At 41.1% G+C, this 23,402-nt stretch overlaps 1 protein-coding gene across 1 annotated transcript; it reads left to right on the top strand.

Moving 5' to 3' along the window:
• Positions 1-10,583: 10,583 nt before the first annotated feature.
• On the top strand, positions 10,584-13,133 carry LOC133799880 (uncharacterized). The gene is made up of 6 exons (XM_062237867.1): positions 10,584-10,922; positions 11,012-11,237; positions 11,344-11,758; positions 12,069-12,420; positions 12,572-12,800; positions 12,886-13,133. The coding sequence occupies exons 1-6, from the start codon at positions 10,584-10,586 to the stop codon at positions 13,131-13,133; spliced, it is 1,809 nt and encodes a 602-aa protein (XP_062093851.1).
• Positions 13,134-23,402: the final 10,269 nt, after the last annotated feature.

Genomic DNA, 23,402 nt, shown 5'->3' with positions numbered 1-23,402 from the left:
ATTATATGTTTAGTAATGTTTATATGATAGTTGATGATATTATGTGGTAATGTGATATGAAATATATATGTGATATATGTGAGAACCACATTATTATGTGGACAGGTTCGCAGAGCACGACTCGAGACGATTCAAGGGTCAGATAGCGGAGAAAGTCACAACAGGACTTAAGATATGACTTTGGATAATTCGGGGGTATTTCTAGATAGCGGGTAGTGATCTGGACTATCGGGTCATGAAGATGAATATATGGAGATATATTTGAGGTTAGGGTGTCTAGGTGGGAATATTGGGGGATTTTACCATTTTGGCCTCGAGGACGGTTCCGGCACCATGAGCCTCGGGATTAACTTAACAGGTAAGTTAGACATAAGGAAGCTTTTAGAAGAAAAACACAAACCGACTAAGAGCCTTTACCTCAGCTCTCTCTCACGCTTAAGGAAAACAAAGGGAAGGAAAAAGAACACAGAAAACTAAGGGGAACAAGCTGGAATTTCTGAGATTGGTGGTGAGGATTTGGAGGTTTAGCTCAAGAGTAAATCAAGAACTAAAACAGGGACTAAGGCAGAATTAAGAAGGAAAATTGGTAACTTAGCTTGGCTATGGCTTGGTGAAGTGATTCAACAACAAAGGTAAGTTTCAACTCCTGGTTTAGAGGTTTTAAATTGGGTTTGAATGGCTGGTTTGAGTGTTTATAGCTCTTGGGTTTCAGAGATTGAAAAGAGAAGATTAGAGTGTGCTAGGCTGTGTTTTGTGTGGAATTATGTTATTTAGATCATGCTAAAGGAGTTGGGATTAATTGGTTAGGAGTTGGGGAGCTTTGGGATGGTTTAAGGTGAGGTTTCAGGCTTAGAAATGGTGTAAATTCTGGGTTCGAAAGGGAGGGCCGCGGTTCTGTTCTAGAGCGTTGCGGCCCTAGCATGCAAAAGAGCTAAGAAGGCTCGGCCATGGGAGAGTGCCGTGGCGCCCAAGGCAAGGGCCGCAGTGCGTGTGTGGTTCAGCATGGGTGTTGGTTCTGTTTTGGGGAAGGGTCGCGGCTAGGCTTTAGGGGCCGCAGCCCTTGGTTGCACACATTAGCCTTTGAGGGTTTTAGGTACGGGAAAGTGGTCTAGTGTGCTCGGGATTGGTTTTACCATCGGGCTTGATGGAATTTGGATTCCCGGGAGTTAGTTTTATAACTATAAACCTATATTCGAGTATTAATGAAACCTTATACTTTGGTTGTGACTAGGTGATAAAGGCTTAGGCTTGGGAACGGATCGTGCTTGAGGGGCATTGCTCGTAATCAATAACTGTATAGACTAAAGGTAAGAAAACTGCACCTGGTTGAATATATGTGACAGGACTAAGGGCTCCCTATTGTAAATGCTTGAAAAGATGGTATTATGCCATGCAAGCCATTTAGTGAACCAACGACCTAAGGGTGCCAAGGGTTCCACTAGCGCACAGGGCGCGGCTCGGCCACTGGTAGCCGAGGACAGCTTATTATGCACTGAGCTCGGTTTAAGCGGGCCGGAGTCAGTGGGTTAAACAGAGGGTGCAGCCTAAGTCGTCGGCCCTGAATATTACGTGATATGAGTGTAATATGTGATAGATTGTATCTTGAATTTGAATGTATGTGCTGAATATCTGTTGTGAGTTATCTGATGGGGATTACATGCTTAATAAGTTGACTGTCTGTTATTATTGACTGTGTTGTATAAGATGTTTTCTTGCTGGGCCTTGGCTCACGGGTGCTACGTGGTGCAGGTAAAGTCAAGGGCAAAATAGACTAGCCTTGACTGGAGAGCCTAGCGAGCGGAATGTACATAGCCAGGTGCTCGGCTGCCACGGTTGAGGTCTAAGCAAGAACGTGAAACCTGAAGTCTGTTTGTTTTGCCTTAGTATGGCTAGTGACTAATCATGTATTTTTGGGAGTCTGTAAACTTATTCTAACTTTGTTTTCTTACGGGATCCCATGTTTACCACAGTTTAAATATATGAAATGAGTCTTTTGAGACCAAAACCTTTTTAACCCTAGCTCTTACATGTTTAGTGACACATTTTTGGATTGATGACTTGATTAGCGGGTCTTGCACCTTTATAAGTACACAGTGTAACGGTCTTGGCTATCCAGGGCGTTACAACTTCTCTGGTGAGGGACTCGCCCCCACAGGGTCAATCAGACTACTAGTGACAGCAGGTACAACGCCTGCTACCAGGACATTACTCGCTACTTTCATAGTAATCGATTGTCCTTTAGTGTACAACCCCGTCATTGGGAGGCTTATACTGGTTGATCTACGGGCCGTCACCTCTATGTGGCACTTAGCCATGAAATTCCCGACAGACGCAGGGGTAGGACGTGTGTTGGGAAACCAGAGGGAGGCCAGGGAGTGCTACAACGCCTCAGTCACGAAGGCGAAGAAGGGAACGTCAAAGAGCGCTCCCCCAGATAGGCTGCAGATGGCAATTGATACACAAGCCCAATCCGGTGATGAAGTCACCAAATAGGGTGTTGCCCAAAGTGAGGATAGAGATTTAGATCCTCGCTTTGGGGATTTTTAAGAAAACGTTGGACTCGTCGAGGACCTGGAAGAGGTCCAACTTGACAAAAAAGACTCGACCAAAGTCATGAAGGTCGGGAAAAACTTAGAACCAACCACGAAGCATGCACTGGTGGAGTTTTTGCGGAAAAACTAGGAAGTCTTTCCCTGGTCGCACAAAGACATGGCTGGGATAGATCCTGCAGTTATCAGCCATGTCCTGAACATAGACAAGAATTTTCCACCCGTGCAACAGAAAAGAAGGATGCTCGATAAGGATCGCTCGAGAGCCTTAAAAGAAGAAGTTGAAAGATTAAAGGAGAATGGGTTCATCAGGGTGGCGTTTTACCCATCGTGGGTCTCTAATCCAGTACTGATTCCCAAGCCTAACGGAAAATGGTGGACCTGTGTGGATTTTACAGACCTTAATAAAGCCTGCCCGAAGGATTGCTTCCCACTCCCAAGGATCGACCAGTTAGTCGATGCTACTGCAGGGCATGAGATCCTCTCTTTCATGGATGCATACTCAGGCTACAATCATATCAGCATGCATCCCCCTGACGAGGATCACACCAGCTTTCGGACCGATACGGGATTATACTGTTATAAAGTAATGCCCTTCGGACTGAAAAACGCAGGTGTGACTTACCAGCGATTGGTTAACCACATGTTTAAAGAATTAATCGGATTAAACATGGAGGTGTACGTGGACGACATGCTGGTAAAGTCGAAAAAAGAAGAAGGACATGTAAAGGATTTACAAGAGTGTTTCGAAGTATTGAACAAGTACCAGATGAAACTAAATCCTCTTAAATGTTCCTTCGGAGTTGGATCAGGGAAGTTCTTGGGGTTTATTGTCAACTCAAGAGGAATCGAGGCCAACCCCGACAAGATAAAAGCCCTGATCGACATGAAATCTCCAGAGAAGATCAAGGATGTACAAAGTTTAACTGGGAGAATTGCTGCCCTAAGTAGATTTATTTCCAAATCAACGAATAAATGCGTCCCTTTCTTCAATCTACTTAGGGGCAACAAGAAGTTTGAATGGACAGAAGACTGTGAGCAAGCTTTTCAGGCCTTGAAAGCCCATATGGCACAGCCTCCTATTTTGTCAAAGCCTATCAAAGGAGAAACTTTGTTCATTTACCTGTCGATCACTGAAGTTGCTGCTAGTGCGGTACTAGTACGAGAGGAAGAAGGCGTACAAAAAGCGGTTTACTATGTAAGCAAGAGGTTAGTCGGAGCAGAGCTGAGGTATCCTCCCATCGAGAGGTTGGCGTATTGTTTAATCTTAGCCTCAAGGAAGCTACATCCCTACTTCCAAGCCCATCCCATTACAATCTTAACTGACCAGCCCCTTCGACAAGTACTCCAAAAACCAGAGGCGGCTGGGCGTTTATTGAAATGGGCTGTCGAACTTGGGCAGTTCGATATTACATATTCACCGCGAGCAGCAGTAAAAGGACAAATCTTGGCTGATCTTATTGCAGAGTTCACCGAACTCCCGGACAGCGAGCAGTGCGAAAAGCCTAGTGCGCCTGAGCCTCAAGATGAAGCTCCTTCGTGGAAGTTATTCATAGATGGGTCGTTAAACGAATCTCACGCAGGAGCAGGAGTAATCTTGATAACGCCAGAAGGGCATCGATTTCATTACGCCATTAGGTTCGACTTCACCGCGTCAAATAATGAAGCCGAATACAAAGCACTCCTCACTGGATTAAGAATGGCAAAAGACATGAGTATAAGGGTGCTGGATATTTACAGTGATTCACAGCTGGTAGTGAATCAAGTTCTAGGGGAATATCAAGCACGAGGCCTGAAAATGATGGCCTACTTGAACAAAACAAAAGATCTATTGGCCCAGTTCAAGAAGTTTACCCTCCAGCAAATCCCCCGGGATCAGAATTTGAACGCAGATGCCTTAGCCAAACTCGCAAGTGCAAAAGATGCTGACACTTTGAATATTGTGCCAGTGGAAAGATTGAGCGAGCCAAGCATACGAGCAAATGAAACCAGTATGGAAATCCGAATGGAAGATACATGGATGGCACCTTACTTAGAGTATCTGACAAATGGTGTACTACCAGCAGATAGAAACAAGGCCAAAACTCTTCAAAGGCAAGCTGCTAGGTATATAATGGTCGATGGTGTTCTGTATCGAAGGGGATATTCCATGCCACTGCTCAGATGTATTACACCAGAGAAAGCTAAGGAGCTAATGAAGGAAGTACATGAAGGCTTCTGCGGGGATCACGTTGGGGGGCAAAGTTTGGCGAAAAAGATTCTAAGGCAGGGCTATTTCTGGCCGACTATGAACGAAGATTCAATGGAGTTTGTACGAAAGTGCGATAAGTGTCAGAGATTTTCCAAAATCCCATGCGCAGCTCCAAATGAATTAAAACGGATGCAGAGTCCTTGGCCTTTTGCAGTATGGGGTATAGACTTGATTGGGTCCCTGCCAACGGGAAAAGGGGGAGTGAAGTACGCAGTTGTAGCAGTCGACTACTTCACCAAATGGGCCGAAGCTGAACCACTCGCTACCATAACGACCAAGAAAGTTCTTGACTTTGTCATCAAGAACATTGTTTACCGATATGGTTTGCCTCGAAAGACTGTCTCAGACAACGGAACCCAATTTGACAATGACTTATTCACAGACTTCTGTGAAAGGCACGGGATTATTAAAAGCTTTTCTTCAGTCGCGCATCCACAAGCAAACGGGCAGATCGAAGCAGTGAATAAAATGCTTAAAGACACCCTGAAGAAAAGGCTTGAAGACGCTAAAGGAGCATGGCCAGAACAGCTGCCTGAAGTCCTCTGGTCATTTAGAACTTCTTATCGAACAGCGACAGGTCATACCCCATTTTCCTTAGCATATGGATATGAAGCTATGTTACCTGTCGAATTAGATCCCCTCTCACATCGATGCATTACATACGACCAGAACCAGAATATCCAACTAATGATGGAGTCCCTAGACTCAATTGAAGAAATACGAGAAAGAGCCCAACTCCGAGTTGCTGTGTACCAGCAAAAGGTCGCCCGGTATTTTAACTCAAAGGTGAAAGAAAGAAAATTCAACGTCGGTGACCTAGTGCTATGACGAGTTTTCATAAATACCCGCGACCCCACTGCTGGAGTACTCGGACCAAACTGGGAAGGACCTTACCAGATTGAAGAAGTCCTTCATCCGGGCACCTACAAACTTGCACACTTAAATGGAGATCTCGTTCCACGCTATTGGAATGGAGAACACCTGCGCAAGTATTATCAGTGAACAGTCCTTCTTAAAGGACTGGCTTGTATTAATTTTTACTTTTTACAAGTTTCGAAAAAGGGTTAGCCACGTTGTATGGCTAATCGCTTATAAGTGTAAGATCTTTTCAAGATCACTCGTAAAGACATGATTAATCCATTTTTAATACGAGATTATAAGGGACTATGCACAGCCAGTCATTCTTGCCAACCTTTGTAAATTTATTTTTACAAGTATTTGTTCATTACGTGTGTTGTTTTGTTGTATTATAAGTGTTATGTTTACTTTCGAGCAGTAATGTTCGCACAGGTCGTGGTCAAGGCAAGTGACCAAGGACCTAAAGCTCCTCGATCACTTGGGGGGCTCATAAGGTACATCGATAGCAAAACATACCAAAGGGTATGTAAACACATGAACAAAATGAGTGAAAGCATGCTACGGTACTTAGAGTATTTTTCAAAATTATGTTTTGTTAAATCAAACCAAAGTACTATGCTAAGTTCGGTAATGCGAATAGATATTATAATAAAAGAAACATTATAATATCAATAAAGCAATCTTTTACACCGCGAGCAGTATTGGTCGGATGTAATTGTTCTATTAAAAGTAAAAAGCTTTTGCACCGCGAGCAGTATCGCTCGGATGCAATTGATCAGTTATAAGTAAAAAAGTTGCCCTTGCAGCAATAAAAATAAATTGTCTTTACAAACAGACCCGTGGGCCATAAAAACAAAGAAATTTTTTTACTGAGCAGGAGGGTCCTGAGGATTAGGGGGACTGCCCTGGTCGGCAGGAGGACCAGCTTTAGCATCAGTAGCAGGAGCCTTAGCCTTCTCCTCTGCCTCCAACCGGGTGGCGCACTGCGCCATCAAAGTTCTCTTCAACCGCTCGGAAAGATGGTTGAAGTTGGCCTCCCGGTTGTGCTTCTAGAAGTCATAAAAGCAGAGGAGGGTGGCCTCCTTATACTTCTTCAAGTTCATGGCCCCTTCCTCCTCAACCTCCTGCACTCGCCCCTCGAGTTCCCGCACCCGCTCTTCGAGCTTCTTCGCCTCATCCCTGCTGGCGGTCAGATCGAGTTTGAGCTGCTTACACTCTTGGGTAATAAGTACAGAACTTTCCCTCCATTTATGCCGCTCCCCGTTGGCTTTCTTCAAGTCCCCTTGGCTGTCCTGAAGCTCCTTGGTGAGAGTGGCTTGGTCCTCACACAGTTGTTCATTCAGCTTGGACAACTTCTTGTTCTCCTCGAGCAGCTTGTTGTTCTCATCCTCAAGTGCTTGCTTAGCCTGGGCAAGCCGGGAGTCGAAGTTCTGTCCCCAAGAAACCAACGCCCTAGCACAGCGCCAGCTAACAGTTAAAGACAGCAGCCCCTGAAGACAAAGAATGAGATAAAGTAAAGAAAAGAAGCCAGGCATAAATGATGAAGTAGTAAAAGATGACTTACGCTGACTATCTCATTCAACCCTCTGTTGATGATTTGGTCGACCTCCATTGAGGCAGTTTCATTGATGGCGGTCTGGCTGCGTCTGTGCTTCAAGAGCTTATATATCCTCTCCATGGCCGACCCGACCACGAGGCTGGACAGGGAACCTTCGGGCAGGTTGTCCAAAGTCTCCTTGTCAGCGGCCTTAGAGGAGGGCTGTGGATTCACAGGTGTGGGGGTCGACTGCTCGGTGGGGGGCGGAGGTGTCATGTTCTCCTTGGAAGGGACGGCGGCTGGAGCATCATCTGTTCGAGCCTTCTTCGAGGGGGTCTTGCTGCTTTCCCCTCGAGCCCTCTTGCTGTCCTTCTTCGGAACAGAAGAGGCAGCGACAGCCTCGTAATGAGTGAAGACGTCTCCAGAGTCCATACCTGCACAAAGGGAAACAACTCGAGCAGTGAGATTAAATGGTCATAGGGGGAACAGAGATAAAAGTAAAAGGATTACAAGTAAAGTACCCGAGCTACAACTACTGGTCGTAGCAATATTTACTGAACTACCTAGTTCCTGGAAGAAATCTGAGTTTAAAGAGGGAGCATTCCTAAAGTTGCCGTCCCCATCAAATAGATGAGAGGGAATTGGAAAATTATTTAAAAGCAAGATTATTGTACCGTTTACATCCGACGAATCGTCAGAAAGTTTGGAAGGTTTGACAGCCTTTTGTTTTCCCTTGCCCTTGGGGTCTGAAGGTTCCTCCTCTCGGGGGGGGGGGGGGGGGGCAGGTTCCCTGATCGTAACCCCAGTTGGCCGCCTCGGAGGAGGCACCTGAGGTTGCTGCTCGGGTTCCTATTCGGGTTCCACGTCGGCTTGAACATCGCCCCCCGAGGGTTCGTTTGTCGCAGATTGGGAGCCCCAAAGGCCGACCAGCCTAAGGTTGGCCTCGTTGACTAAGCTTTTTACACTCTTATCAACATTTGGCATGCTGGCTAAGAGTGTTGCCCTTGACTCCATCCCTGGAGTAGGGGTTGGACGTAACCATGGGCCTGGAGTATGATAGATGTCAAGAAATTATGACAGAAAGACACTAAGTAAAGAAGCTACTTGCGTAAGAATTTTTACCTCCTCGGGTGAAAGCCAGGTTGTCCGCAGCAAGGTCAGGAGTGAGGAAGTATTCGTGGTGATACTTCCCTACATTAGAGATATGGGTGGTGTCGAACAAAAAAGTGCGTCCGGATTCCTGATGGAAGAAGTGAAAAAACCCCGTACCATCTTGGTTGGGGTTGGACTTAATGTCAAAAAGAAAATTGACCTCGTGGGGGGAAGGTACTAGCCATTTCTTGAGCTTATAAAGGATATAGAGTGCGACCAACATTCTATATCCGTTCGGGGTGATTTGAAAGGGGGCTACTCCGAAGTAATTGGCCACCCCCTGAAAAAACGAGTGAAAAGGCAGGGTGGCACCTGCCTCAATATGGAATCTCGACCAGGCGCTGTAAGCCCCACCTGGCAGATTGGCTCGCTGGTCGATAGATGGTTTGACTAAGGTCACACCCGTCAAATTGTATCTGTTTAAATAATTGGCAATCATCCGCAGTGTCACCGTACTTTGAGGGATGATGTGCCATGCAACGGCTGGCTGGTCGACATGGCGAGGGCGGGCACGCCTTTGGACATCGGTCTCTGGAGCGAATTCGCCTCGACCACTGGTTGAGGGGGCATCAGCAGAAGGCTGGCCTGAGGAGTTAGGGTTATTCCTTTTTCGAGCTTTTGTTTTGGTTCGGGCCATTCTTTGATTGGGGACTGGAGGACGGTTTGAGCTAGGGCGAGAAAAGGGGATCTCTGGTATCAAAGTAGATGGGTTCTCTTCGTCTTCAAGGAGTTGGGCCAAGAGGTCGTCTTCAATAGGTCTTTCTCCCCCCCAAGGGTCTTGCATACGAACTGCAAACAAACAATGGAGAAGATAAGACAGTTTGCGAAGTAGTGTGGAAGATTGGGATAACATTGCTCGTGTCTAAATAACCAGCAGCATCCTACTCCTACGCTAAGTTCGTTGTTAATGGTTTGAAAAATAGATCAAAGAGGAAAAAAACCATTTTCTGAAAAAGAACTGTTTCGACTCCTAAAGGGCGGGAAAATACCCAGTTTTTCACCTAGCTTAAAGATTGAATTTTTACGTCGATCTTACGCCCTAAGCCTATGATCCTTACTATCAAACTAAGTCCTAACCTACACAAAGCATAAAGATGCCCTCTTACCAAGCAATGGAAGGTTTATGCAAAAGAAAAAATCCTCATAAAACCCTATTCGAGAACACATAAATTACAGAACCAAGAAATGGCATGCATGGTATAATGAAAAGCTAAAAAAAAAAAGACAGTGATTACCTGGGCGAAGATGGAGATTCAGAAGAGAATGAAAAAGTTCGAGTCGGAGAGATCCTCGGCTAAGCGACTGACTGGTTTCGAATCTCTGTACTCTGAAGGCAAGGTTCTTGAAGTTCTTGACAAAGATGGCAAGAAAAAATTTCATAAAGAAGAAAAGGAATGTATTTATGGGGACCGAGGTATGGCCAAAAAGTAACAATCATTATTTTTAATTCTCGAAACTTGGGGAAGTGTATAAGCCATCAATTAGCTTCTTGAAAACTGAAAGGGCTTGATTAGACATAATTATGTCACAGTTTTAAAAAACGCACGGGGATTCTGACAGACATCGTGGGGATATGAACGATTGCTTCCTTAAAGTTTCTTTATTGCTGGTCGCACTAAACAAACTTGGGGGGCAAATGTTATCCAAAAAACAAGCATGGATGACATGGCAAACATTTAGTACATGTGGCTAACATCTGGCAGAATTCGTGCTCAACTATCGACCAGGAAGACATCTACTGTCACGACGTTCGATCTCTTCATACGACCAGCCTGGTCGTACGAATGATATACGTGGAAAAGATCTTATGCAGTTATGATAGTATCCGAAATTATCTCCCATGATTTCCTGAGTATCCGATTATTTAGGAAATAATATATGTAACAAATTAATGTAAATCCTCATTGAGCCTATAAATAGAGAAGGAGGGCTCAAGGGAAAAGGATCTTCTTCTTCTTTCTTGCTTTCGGATCACTAGAGATTAGAGTTATCCTATTTGATATATTGTATTGTTCTTCAGAGGTTGTTGAAACTCATTGAACCCTAGTTCTTTGATCACTCCTTTGAATCCTATATCAATAATAATTCAAGTGGACGTAGGTTATTACCAGATTCTGGGGCCGAACCACTATAAACTCTTGTCTTCTTTATTATTTCATCATCACTTTCTTTCCACCGTGTTTGTCCACATCAAGCGAATTTGACTCCGTGTCAGTTGGCCAAAATCAAGGTCAACATGCATCAAATAGCTTATGAGAGTGATGTCATTTGTTTTGATCAACTTAGGATGAATAGGAAAGCATTTAGCAATTTATGCATAATGCTTGAAACTAGGGGTGGGTTAAAAGCATCTAAATACTTGCAAGTAGATGAGCAAGTGGCCATGTTTTTACATGTAATTGCTCATCATGTGAAAAATAGAGTCATTAGATTTCGATTTATGAGATCTGGTGAGACTATTAGCAAGTTTTTTCACAATGTGTTACATTCAATCATTCGACTACATGGAGCGTTATTGAAAAGACCTGAACCGGTTGTTGAAAACTCAACAGATGAAAGGTGGAAATGGTTCAAGGTATATTATATATTACTTGAATTAAAAATCACTACAAATTTTTATTTGTTTGAAATACTAATAAAAAAAGTTTGTTTATTATGTGGTAGAATTGCTTAGGGGCACTAGATGGAACTCATATTAGAGTGAGAGTACCTATGGCTGATAAACCAAAATATCGTACACGAAAAGGTGAAATAGCTACAAATGTCTTAGGTGTATGCTCCCAAGACATGCAATTCATATATGTGTTACCTGGATGGGAAGGCTCTGCAGCAGATGGTAGAGTTTTACGTGATGCCAGACGTAGAACAAATGGTTTGTGTGTTCCAAATGGTATGCTTTGTTTTTTAGATTATACATTTTTTTTGGATAAGTAAGTCATTTAGGAGACAACTTAATCCTTATCTTTATTTTATTTTGGGTCATTATTACCTTATAGATGGTGGATATACTAATTGTAAGGGATTTCTTGCTCCATATCGAGGCCAACGCTATCACCTCAACCAATGGGAAGATGGGAATCCTCCCAGAAATCCACAAGAGTTTTTTAATATGAAGCACTCATCTGCTAAGAATGTCATTGAGAGATGTTTTGGTGCAATTAAGAATCGATGGGAAATTCTTAGGAGTCCATCATTCTATCCAATAAAGACTCAAAACCGAATCATTTTAGCATGTTGTTTGCTTCAAAATTTTATTAGGAGAGAAATGCCTACTGATAATACTGATATGCATCCAGAGAATGAGAGTGATAGTGGAGACGAAGAAGATAGCATGGATGCTGATGGATCCATAAGAAGTATTGAAGCTTCTGAAGGGTGGACAACATTTAGAAATCATTTAGCACTTGAGATGTATAACGAATGGAGAAAACATAGGAGAGCAAGCTAGTTTTTTTTATTTCTTAGATTAAATGCACAATGATTGTCTAGGTTTCCAAATGTGGTTTCACTTGGCTATGCCAATTCATTTGACTGTTTGTGTAATTGACCACCCGAAAAACTTATATCACTTGCTTTGAAATGGAAAATTTATCTTTTGTTATTGGTGTGTACATCCATTCACTTTTATTTCTTTATTGCTGGTTGTTTGTTTCTTTTTCATTCAACTACAATATTTCAGCTTTAGTTTTTAGTTTTACAATATTTTGATACCTTATTTCAGCATGGAGACTTCAAAAGGAAGAGGTCCAGGACAAAATAAAAGATTTTGGAGTGAAGATGAAGACAAACACTTGATTGAATCACTTATGGAACTGAATAATGAAGGGAAGTTTAAAGCTAAAGGAAATTTCAGGCTAGGTCATCTTAGAGCTCTTGAGATGAAATTAAAGGAGCGGATGCCTGCATGTGATATACAAGCTAAGCCACACATTGAGTCTAGAATGAAGACTTTGAAGACTCATTTTCAAGTGGTTCATGAAATGTTGACTGGACCATTTTGTAGCAGATTTGGGTGGGACAACGACAGAAAAACTGTTACTGCAGAAAAGTCAGTGTGGGAAGCATATTTGCAAGTACTCAAATAATAGTATTTGGTCTGCCATTTTGCTTATGATGTTAATGGATCCATAAGAAGGATTATTTGCTTATGATGTCGATGGATCCATAACAAGGATGGTTTGTTTATTTATTTGTATCTGATTTTTTTATTTTGTATAAATGCAGAGTCACAAAGAAGCAGCCCCCTTCAAGATCAAGTCATTCCCTTGGTATGATGACTTATGTATGGTTTTTGGCAATGATCGTGCAACTGGAAAAAATGCGGAGACTGCAGCAGATGTTGTTGAAGAACTTCAAACTGAAGAAGAAAACACTACTCTTGGAGAAGATGACTTCAACTATGCTAACAATGTGGATGAAGTGCCATCTATGTCTGTTTCAGATGCAACAAGAGGTGCTCAATCTCACACTCAATCAGATGGGTCTTCAAAGAAGAAAAGGAAAGCTATAAATCATGAAGAACTTTAAGATACAATCAGCTTGTATTATCGCAAGAGAAATTGAAAAAGCTTCTATTTGTTTGAGTAAAGCTATTGGTGAAGACATGAATGAAAATCATATGCAACTTGGGAAAGAGTTAGAAATGACCACTACACTTACCACAGCTCAACGTCATAAGGTAGCTCGCATGATTATGCAAGATAATGCTCTGGTTTCTTACTTTTTCAGTGTCCCAGATAATGAGAAGGATGAATGGGTGACACTTCTTCTTGATGGCTCTCTCTGAGATCATGTTTAGTCCACTTTGCTCTACTACAATTTGCAGGATAATTTATATTGCATTTGACATTCAGTAGTATACAAATTATAATATTTTGGATATGATGTAACGTTTTATGCTCATAATTTTGCAAACTAGATTGTCTTTGAGCATAGATCTGAGTAATTGGACATGAATACTTATACTATTTCTAGTGATATTTCATGTGCATGGACAAAGTTTGATCTCAGTAATCAAAAACTCTTTTGATTATTAGAATATAAATATGTTATAATGTTTTGTTTAATATTTTTATGTTATTATATTGTTTTATTTTTAAAAAATATAAAATAGTGTTTAGTGATAATTAAAGTAAATTGCATTTGACATTAAAAAAATACTTAACAAAAATAAATTCTTATTGATAATTTTAATATTTTGTAGTGTTCAAAAGTTGAATTATTATGCTTAAAAAAAGTAGGATTATTAAATATTATTTTGTAAAAAAAGAATATGAAAAAAAAAGTGACGTCATTGTTGGTAAATCTATATATATATTTAGTATGTTTATTTTAATTTATTAATCATATTTTAAGCACTTTGGGTATTTTTGTCCAAAATAAATTTATTCCATTCAATTCCATAGTCAACCAAACATAAGAATAAGTATTCAATCATTGATTCCATTATTCTAATCAAACAACATAATCGCATTATCTTTTTTATTCCATTCTATTACTATTCCTATTCCTATTTCAATGTTTTCAGTACCTCCAACCAAACGCCACCTTAATGATCTCCCCGTAAATGTTTATTTTTTATACCGAGGCCTCAATTGGTTTAATTTTACAAAGTTACTTAATGTTCAAAAAAGAAAAACGAAAGAATCATATCATACAAAGATTTATTCTATGGCTTTTTTATTCAATTGTATATTTTTGGGTTATAAACCATAAAATATGAAAGATTTGTATTAGGTTGGTGGGTTTTACTCGTGTAGTGGTGGTTGTAAAGCGCCGCTTGCCACAGAAAGGAAAATGTGCTTTAAAATAGTCTTTGGTAAATCTGTGAATCTATTTTTTATTGAATTGGACAATGCAGGACACAACATAGTAAACTGGCCGATATTAAAAAATAAGAAAGAAAAAAAACAATGTAAACTGGCCTAATGGATTTGATCAGATTTAGCGGAAAGCAAGTCCAAATGCATGACTTTCAAATTACCACAAATAGTTCGTGACATAACTAAAATAAAAATAGATTAAAAGATATGCATAGTTCGTGACATACTCAATTAAATTAAAAGATATACATATAAAAATTTATTGGGCAGTGGTTGTTTCTAATCACTATTGATACTTTCAGTATTTTGGTTTGATGTATAAGTTGCAGCACTATTTTTTTTACATGAGGTCTATAATGTTAGTTACAGATAGGGATGCACATTTTCTCCATGGGGACGGGGCCTCGCGGGAACCCGCCCCTAATGGGGCGGGGAATCCCCGTCTAAATGGGGAATGAGGGCAGGGACGAAGATAACTTTCATTCCCCGAATGTTAAATGAGGCGGGGACGAGGATAGCACTCCCCGCCCCGAAGGGGCTCCGTTTAAATTTTTATAATATTTTATATCTTTCTTTACATGTTTTTGGTAGTATAGTAGTAGTTTTTTTAATATTTTAAATTTTATTTTGGATAGTGTTTAATATTTTAAATAATAAATTTTGTGCAATATTTTAATTTACATATAATTTACAATTTTTATTTTAAAATTTATTTTTTAAATAAATGAGTTCCCCGTGGAGATTCCCCACCCCGTCCCCGACGAGGAATAAGTGGGGATGGGGCGGGGACGGGGATTATAAATATAAATGGGGACGGGGGGGTGGGGGGGGCTCCACGCCAATTCCCCGCCCCGTGTGCATCACTAGTTACAGATAACCTTTTACAAATTTTTAACAATTTTTGAATAATTTATGATGCTAAAATCAGGATTTAAACAGCTTGTTGCACGTGAGTATAAATATCAAAACAAGCACGCGTGCAATAAGTTATTTGAATCCTAATTTCCACATCCTAAATTATTCGATTTTTTTTGAAAATTTGTGTGAGGTCCCCTAAAACTACATCGTACACCGTCATGTACAAAAAAATAGAGTTGTAATTATTCTATGCAATGAAAATACTAAAAGTACTTTAGTTAAAAATAATCACTATTATAGTGTTACCCTATATATATAAACCCAAAATATACTAAATGTACACTAATAATTTATCTAAATTAATCTAAATAAAATAACACTATAAGTATATTAGAACACCTATACATTAACTAAATTTCTATACCCAAAAAATTACAAAATAATAAATATAATTTAAATATTTTTTTTAAAAAACAAAAAATTAACTAAGCAATACTTAACTAAAAAACTATACCCGAAGTACACCAAAAGTATACTTTAAAGAATAATTAGGTATAACTAAAAACATAAAATTGGTATGGGACAAAAAATATATATATATTTATATATATATATATATACTAGGTGAGTAGGCACATTCAAGGCATGTGCTACAATCTAAATTGAAGATGTTATTTTATTTAGGGAATTTTTATACTATATGCATCATAATATAGTTAAAATTTTAACATGCCATCATAAAAATTCTCCCACTAATGTGCCCCTTCCCTTATTTTGGACAAAAATACCCTCACCATTTAAAAATATCACATTTAACACTTCACACATTTCTCTCTCTCTCTCTCTCTCTCTCTCTATATATATATATATATATATCTTCTCCATCATTCACAACCATTTTCACAGCAACCTAAATAACATTGTCGAATATACTGAATCGAGCTGCAATATTTGGACTGCTCGGATCTGGAAGTTTCATTTCATGTGAAGAAATTGTCATTCTTGGGGATTTTGAAGAGAAAAAAATCATGGGCAAATATCCTCTCATTCTATCTGCTTGTGAATATGAAATGCCATGGTTAGATCTAGATTCGAACTATTTTGGTGTTGAGTGTGGTATTTTTTTCTACATTTTTTGATATGCTCTTCGGATATGGAAGATTTGGAAAACAGTGGACTGCCAATCGAAATCGATGGTAAATCGACTGTAAATCGATGACATTTTGATGGTACATCGATGCCCTAACGATGTCCCATTGATGTTATTTCGATGCTGAGGCGAACATATCATTTATATGTTATTTTCGATATAATATCGATGATATACCGATGCTGGATCGATGCCATATATGATGATGTGGTTCAACATCGATATGACATAGATATACCATCGAAATGGAATTGTGTACAGATGGCGATCATCAACGTTGATTATGCATCGAAATGTCATCGATGTGGCATTAATGTTGAACTGTAATACTGTAATGCCCCAAATTTCCTAATATGACTCAGTGCTTGGATTAGGGGGCCGGGAGGCAATAATTGAATTAATTGAGTGATTATGTGTTATGAGCATGTTATTATGTGATTTGTATTATAATATGATTATGCTTGCATGTTTATGTGTATTAAATATGCATGTGAGTTCGTTTCTTATTAGAAGGACATTTTCGTAATTTTGACATGTTAAGGGTATAATTGTAAATATGTGTGATATATGATTCCGATCACATTATTATGTGGATATATTTTAGTTACCCAGCACGAGGTGATCCTAGGGAGCTAGTTAGCAGAAAAGTCACAACGAGGCAAAATACCTGGATCAGGTGAGCTTAGGGGTATTTTGGTAATTTGGTAAATTAACAGGAATTAATCGATGGATAATTTGGTTTGATAGATTATTTGGGATTGTATGAGATAATTTGAGGTTAGTGGGAATTATGCCAAATGACTAATTTTCCCTTGAGGGTAACTTTTAAGATAATAAGAGGCGAGGGGCATAATGGTCATTTGACCTCTTGGGTTAGCTAGCAAGCAACGACCTTTGGGAAGGGGTCTTACACGTTTATTCCCTCATTCTATTCTCTATTGTTGAAGCATTTTGGGAGCTCACACAAGGGGATTTTCAAGTTAGGCCAAAAGTGAAATCTTGGAAGGGATTGAAGGGGAAATTGAGCTTGCTAAGGAGTTTAGAGCTACCAAACTAGAGAATTCCAGCCAGGGTTCGAATTAGGGCAGAAGAAATCAAGGTAAACCTCTGGTTCCCTCACATTTCAATCGTGTTTTGGGTTTTTGTGATTGTAATTCTTAGTTTGAGGTTTCAAAGGGTGTTGTGATGGTTTGATTAGTAGGTTTTGTTGCTTAGGCTTAGAGTAGGGTTTCTGTGGCTGGAATTATGCTAAAAACATCTAGATTGGTCGAAATTGATGACTGATATTGGTTGGAAATTGTAAGTTTACAATTTGGGGAAGAACATCAACTTTGGGAATATTTTTAGGTTATGGGGACCTAGCGCGATCGCGCTAGTGTCCCAGAAAGAGGAAATTGGATTCGATTTTGGGGGCTTGAGTTGAGGGGCGCGACTGCGCCAACGGTCCAGAAGCTCCAAATTTTCTGTGGGTGCGGCGCTAGGGGCCTAGAAATGCCTATTTTATGATTTTTAGGGCTAGGCTCGGGGGGGATCGAGAATTTGATTTGGGAGCTTGCTTGAGGGCTCAGGGAACGTTTTTAGTGCCCTGAACCATGGTTTTAAGATTTAGAGTTCGGTTTGGAACTCAGGTTCTAGGGTTAAGTCCTGATGAACGTATACTTGTGTTGTAACTAGGGTTTCTGTAACACCCTGGATAGCCAAGACCGTTACACTGTGTACTTATAAAGGTGCAAGACCTGCTAATCAAGTCATCAATTCAAAAACGTGTCACTAAACATGTAAGAGCTAGGGTTAAAAAGGTTTTGGTCTCAAAAGACTCATTTCATATATTTAAACTATGGTAAACATGGGATCCCATAAGAAAACAAAGTTAGAATAAGTTTACAGACTCCCAAAAATACATGAGTAGTCACTAGCCATACTAAGGCAAAACAAACAGACTTCAGGTTTCACGTTCTTGCTTAGACCTCAACCATGGCAGCCGAGCACCTGGCTATGTACATTCCGCTCGCTGGGCTCTCCAGTCAAGGCTGGTCTATTTTGCCCTTGCCTTTACCTGCACCACGTAGTACCCGTGAGCCAAGGCCCAGCAAGAAAACATCTTATACAACACAGTCAATAATAACAGATAGTCAACTTATTAAGCATGTAATCCCCATCAGATAACTCACAAAAAATATTCAGCACATACATTCAGATTCAAGATACAATCTATCACATATTACACTCATATCACGTAATATTCAGGGCCGACGACTTAGGCCGCACCCTCTGTTTAACCCACTGACTTCGGCTCGCTTAAACCGAGCTCAGTGCATAATAAGCTGTCCTCGGCTACCAGTGGCCGAGCCGCACCCTGTGCGCTAGTGGAACCCTTGGCACCCTTAGGCCGTTGGTTCACTAAATGGCTTGCATGGCATAATACCATCTTTTCAAGCATTTACAATAGGGAGCCCTTAGTCCCGTCACATATATTCAACTAGGTGCAGTTTTCTTACCTTTAGTCTGTACAGTTATTGATTACGAGCAACGCCCCTCAAGCACGATCCGTTCCCAAGCCTAAGCCTTTATCACCTAGTCACAACCAAAGTATAAGGTTCCATTAATACTCGAATATAGGTTTATAGTTATAAAACTAACTCCCGGGAATCCAAATTCCATCAAGCCCGATGGTAAAACCAATCCCGAGCACACTAGACCACTTCCCCGTACCTAAAACCCTCAAAGGCTCATGTGTGCAACCAAGGGTTGCGGCCCCTAAAGCCTAGCCGCGACCCTTCCCCAAAACAGAACCAACACCCATGCTGAACCACACACGCGCTGCGGCCCTTGCCTTGGACGCCGCGACACTCTCCCATGGCCGAGCCTTCTTGGCTCTTTTGCATGCTAGGGCCGAAGCGCTCTAGAACAGAGCCGCGGCCCTCCCTTTCGAACCCAGAATTTACACCATTTCTAAGCCTGAAACCTCACCTTAAACCACCCCAAAGCTCCCCAACTCCTAACCAATTAATCCCAACTCCTTTAGCGTGATCTAAACAACATAATTCCACACAAAACATAGCCTAGCACACTCTAATCTTCTCTTTTCAATCTCTGAAACCCAAGAGCTATAAACACTCAAACCAACCATTCAAACCCAATTTAAAACCTCTAAACCAGGAGTTGAAACTTACCTTTGCTGTTGAATCACTTCACCAAGCCATAGCCAATCTAAGTTCCCAAGTTTCCTTCTTAATTCTGCCTTAATCCCTGTTTTAGTTCTTGATTTACTCCTGAGCTAAACCTCCAAATCCTCACCACCAATCTCAGAAATTCCAGCTTGTTCCCCTTAGTTTTCTGTGTTCTTTTTCCTACCCTTTGTTTTCCTTAAGCGTGAGAGAGAGCTGAGGTAAAGGCTCTTAGTCAGTTTGTGTTTTTGTTCTAAAAGCTTCCTTATGTCTAACTTACCTGTTAAGTTAATCCCGAGGCTCATGGTGCCGGAACCGTCCCCGAGGCCAAAATGGTAAAATCCCCCAATATTCCTGCCTAGACACCCTAACCTCAAATATATCTCCATATATTCATTTTCATGACCCGATAGTCCAGATCACTACCCGCTATCTAGAAATACCCCCGACTTATCCAAAGTCATATCTTAAGTCCCGTTGTGACTTTCCCCGCTATCTGACCCTAGAATCGTCTCGAGTCGTGCTCTGTGAACCTGTCCACATAATAATGTGGTTCTCACATATATCACATAATTATTTCATATCACATTACCACATAATATCATCAATTATCATATAAACATTACTAAACATATAATTACTCATTTAAATGACAATTATTCCATTAATGCCCTCCTGGCACACTAATCAAGGCCTTTAAGCCTTATTAGCGATTTTGGGTCATTATAGTTTTTGCTAGGCTCAGGTCAGGATCAACGCTCGGGGTCATTCCACTACCTGCACGAAGATCGAGGTAAGAAAACTGCACCTGATACGTGTAATGTATGATTGGGGCTTGGCCAAGATATTAATGTAATATGATTGGGGCTTGGCCCGTTTGTTAAATGTAAATGTGAATAGGGCTCGGGCCCAGCTAATGAGCATGATTATAATTGTGGCTGTGCATATCTGCTTAGTATAATGTAATGCATTGTACCTGCATGTATGACAAATTTATTATGTGGATGTTTGTTCTGGCTAGGAAGCTCAGTTTATTAACGAAGAATCTGTTTGTTGTATCTAATTAAAGCTTGAACTGCTAGTCAAGGGTATATTTGGAAAAAGGGGGCTCGACTTATAAGTCGAGGATTTTCAAGGCTCGACTTATAAGTCGAGGATTTGTAAGACTCGGCTTATAAGCCGTGATCGACATTATGCACGTTGAGCGTAGGCTGTTATGGCTAGGCCACCCCGGGAATGCCTCATGCACTTGACTGGCTCGAATTCCATATGAATAAATGGGAGTGCGACACACACTTGTGTGACCCTATGGTCACTTGACTGTACATAGTGTATGCTCGGTTCTAGTTATTACTGTTAAGCATATTGTTATATTCCGTGAATTGTTTGAATATGTTTTCTTGCTGATTCTTTTGGCTCACAGGTGCTTTGTGGTGCAGGTTTGGGAAAGGACAAGCTTGGCCAACCATGAGTTGGGGAGCGATAGTAGTGATGTGTACATATGCAGTCCGCTCGACTGCCACGACCGAGATATCACAGGGAAGCTAGGGTTGGACCCTATTTTTTTGCTTAGGCCGACTTATTTTGTAATCTCCAGGTTGTAACCAACTTTTATACTTGTATTTTGGGATCCCATGTAAAGACTAAAGTTTTGTTTAATGGAAATGTTTATGTCATGACCCAAATTTTTAACACCTGAACCCTTAATGGCTTAATGACATGTTTTAGTCCAAATGACTCGTTTAGCGAGTCCAACACTAATTTTAAACACACGTGGTAACAGACCCTAATTAGCAGGGCGTTAAAACTTGGTATTGGAGTTGCCAAGGTTTAAGGGTTCTTGACGATGGACTGGGCATGTACACTCGTCGCTAAGGACAAGCTCGACTCGGAGTTGGTAACTCTTAATATAGTTACGTGTGCAATTGCTTAAATGAAATATATATGCCTTACTTGCTTGCTTAAATATAAAGCATGAGCTATTCTGATAGGGTCTGGCCCTTGACTACTGTATGTATGTTAAAGATGTGCTTATTAGCACAATAGTCGCTTGTAAATGCGGTAGGATTGCTTATAAGCATCGTTATTGTTTTTGAATGTCAGAAATGCTTATTAGCGCTGCTATATCTGCTTGTATGCCAGGAGATGCTTATTAGCACCGTTAAATGTTAAAAGGATTGCTTATTGGCATTGCTATCTGTCTGTGCATGCCAGAAAATTCTTATTAGCATCCTTCTTGCCCTTGAGTGTTAGAAACACTTAATAGCATTATGTTATGTATATGCACGCCAGGAACGTGCTTATTAGCGATGATAATTTTTGTAAATTTTTAGAACGTGTTTATTAGCATTGTCAATGCATGTGAATGCTTATTTGATCGATTTTGAATCATGGGTTGACATAAGATATTATTATTACTGCCCGATAAGCCGAGTCATTGATTGCAGATAGACTTGGAAGTATGCTTCCAGGGCAATCTAATGAGTCGGCTGGCGCTGAGAATCATGTCGAAAGTAATGACCAGGGTCAGAACCCTCCGCTAGCTCTTGAAAAATGGCAATAGATGCTTGCTGATATGCAAGCTAGGTTGCAGAGACAAGATGAAGAGATTCACTAGTTGAGGCAACAGCAGGTTCCGGCAGGGAACGCTGCATCAGTGGCCCCATCTGCTGTTCCAGTACCGGCTGTACAATAGCAGACAGAGTTAGAGAACCATTGGGAGTTAGTATATGAACGGTTCAGGAAATAGCACCCTTCGATTTTCAATGGTATCACAGATCCACTCAAGGCAGAGCAGCGGGTGGCTACGATTACATCCATCCTAGACTTTATGAGGGTGGTGGGCAATGAGAGAGTGGCCTGTGCCACATATGTGTTTAAGGAGGATGCCCGAATTTGGTGGGAGGAGGTGTCCCAGACTAGGGATGTAACCGCAATGAATTGGGAGGAGTTTAGAAATCTATTCAATGTGAAGTACTACAATGAGGAATTAGAGGTGCAAAAGCTGAGAAATTCAGTAGATTATTACAAGGGAGTATGTCAGTGACATAATACACCCTGAAGTTTGACAGATTAGCCAAGTTCGCCGCAGACTTGGTACCCAATAATGGGACAAGGAAGGAAATATTCCTTCAGGGGCTACAACCTATGATAGCCCGGGATGTCAGAATTACAACAGTACCTGGAGTGATGACATACGCTTAGGTAATAGAGAGAACCCTTACTACGGAGGGCGCTAAGAACAAGATCTGGTGCGAGAACGCTGCCGGAAGGGATATGAGGACGACAGGACCTCCCTTTACAGGATCAGGTAGGGAAGGAGGCCCTAGTGACCAGAAAAGGAAGACCCCAGATACGATTTTGGCTTTTGGTCCTGACAGGAGGCCACGGGGTGTACAGATTGGCTGCCAGGGCGGCAATGAGAACTGGAGGAGATATCCAGAGTGTGCCTGATGTAGAAGGCTTCATCTGGGGGAGTGTCGGGCAAAGGCCTTCTTTTTATGTGGGATCGTGGGGCATCTCAAGAAGGACTGCCCAAGAATGAAGAAAGAGGAATCGAAGAAGGCAGACAGCTCGACTCCACCTTGAGTGTTTGCATTGATACGGGTTGAGGCTGAGGCTAGGCCCTCAGTGGTCATAGGTCAACTTTCTAGTGCTGACATTTCTTATACTGTGCTGATTGACTCTGGTGCTACACATTCTTATGTTTCTAGTAGGATTATTGATAAACTATGTAGGCCATGTGAATACTATGCTGTGGGGTTTGGGACATTATTACCCACTGGGAAGTTAGTTGTTTCCAGGAGATGGGTCAGATCACTGCCAATGATAGTGGACGTCAGGGAGTTGTCGGTTGACTTGATAGAGTTGGTTATGACCGAATTTGATATGATTTTGGGGATGGACTGGTTAACTAGATATGAGGTGAATATTGATTGTAAAAAGAAGATGGTAACCTTTGAGCCTGAGGGTGAGGACCCCTTCGTATTCGTTGGCATTGTGCATGGACCCTGAGTACCTATGATTTCAGTATTGAGCACTGGAGACCTATTGCGAGG

Source organism: Humulus lupulus, chromosome 9 (genome assembly GCF_963169125.1).
Source record: "Humulus lupulus chromosome 9, drHumLupu1.1, whole genome shotgun sequence".
Classification (NCBI taxonomy): Eukaryota; Viridiplantae; Streptophyta; class Magnoliopsida; order Rosales; family Cannabaceae; genus Humulus; species Humulus lupulus.
Note: the sequence above shows the minus strand (reverse complement) of the source record. Positions and strands in the feature narration are given on the sequence as shown.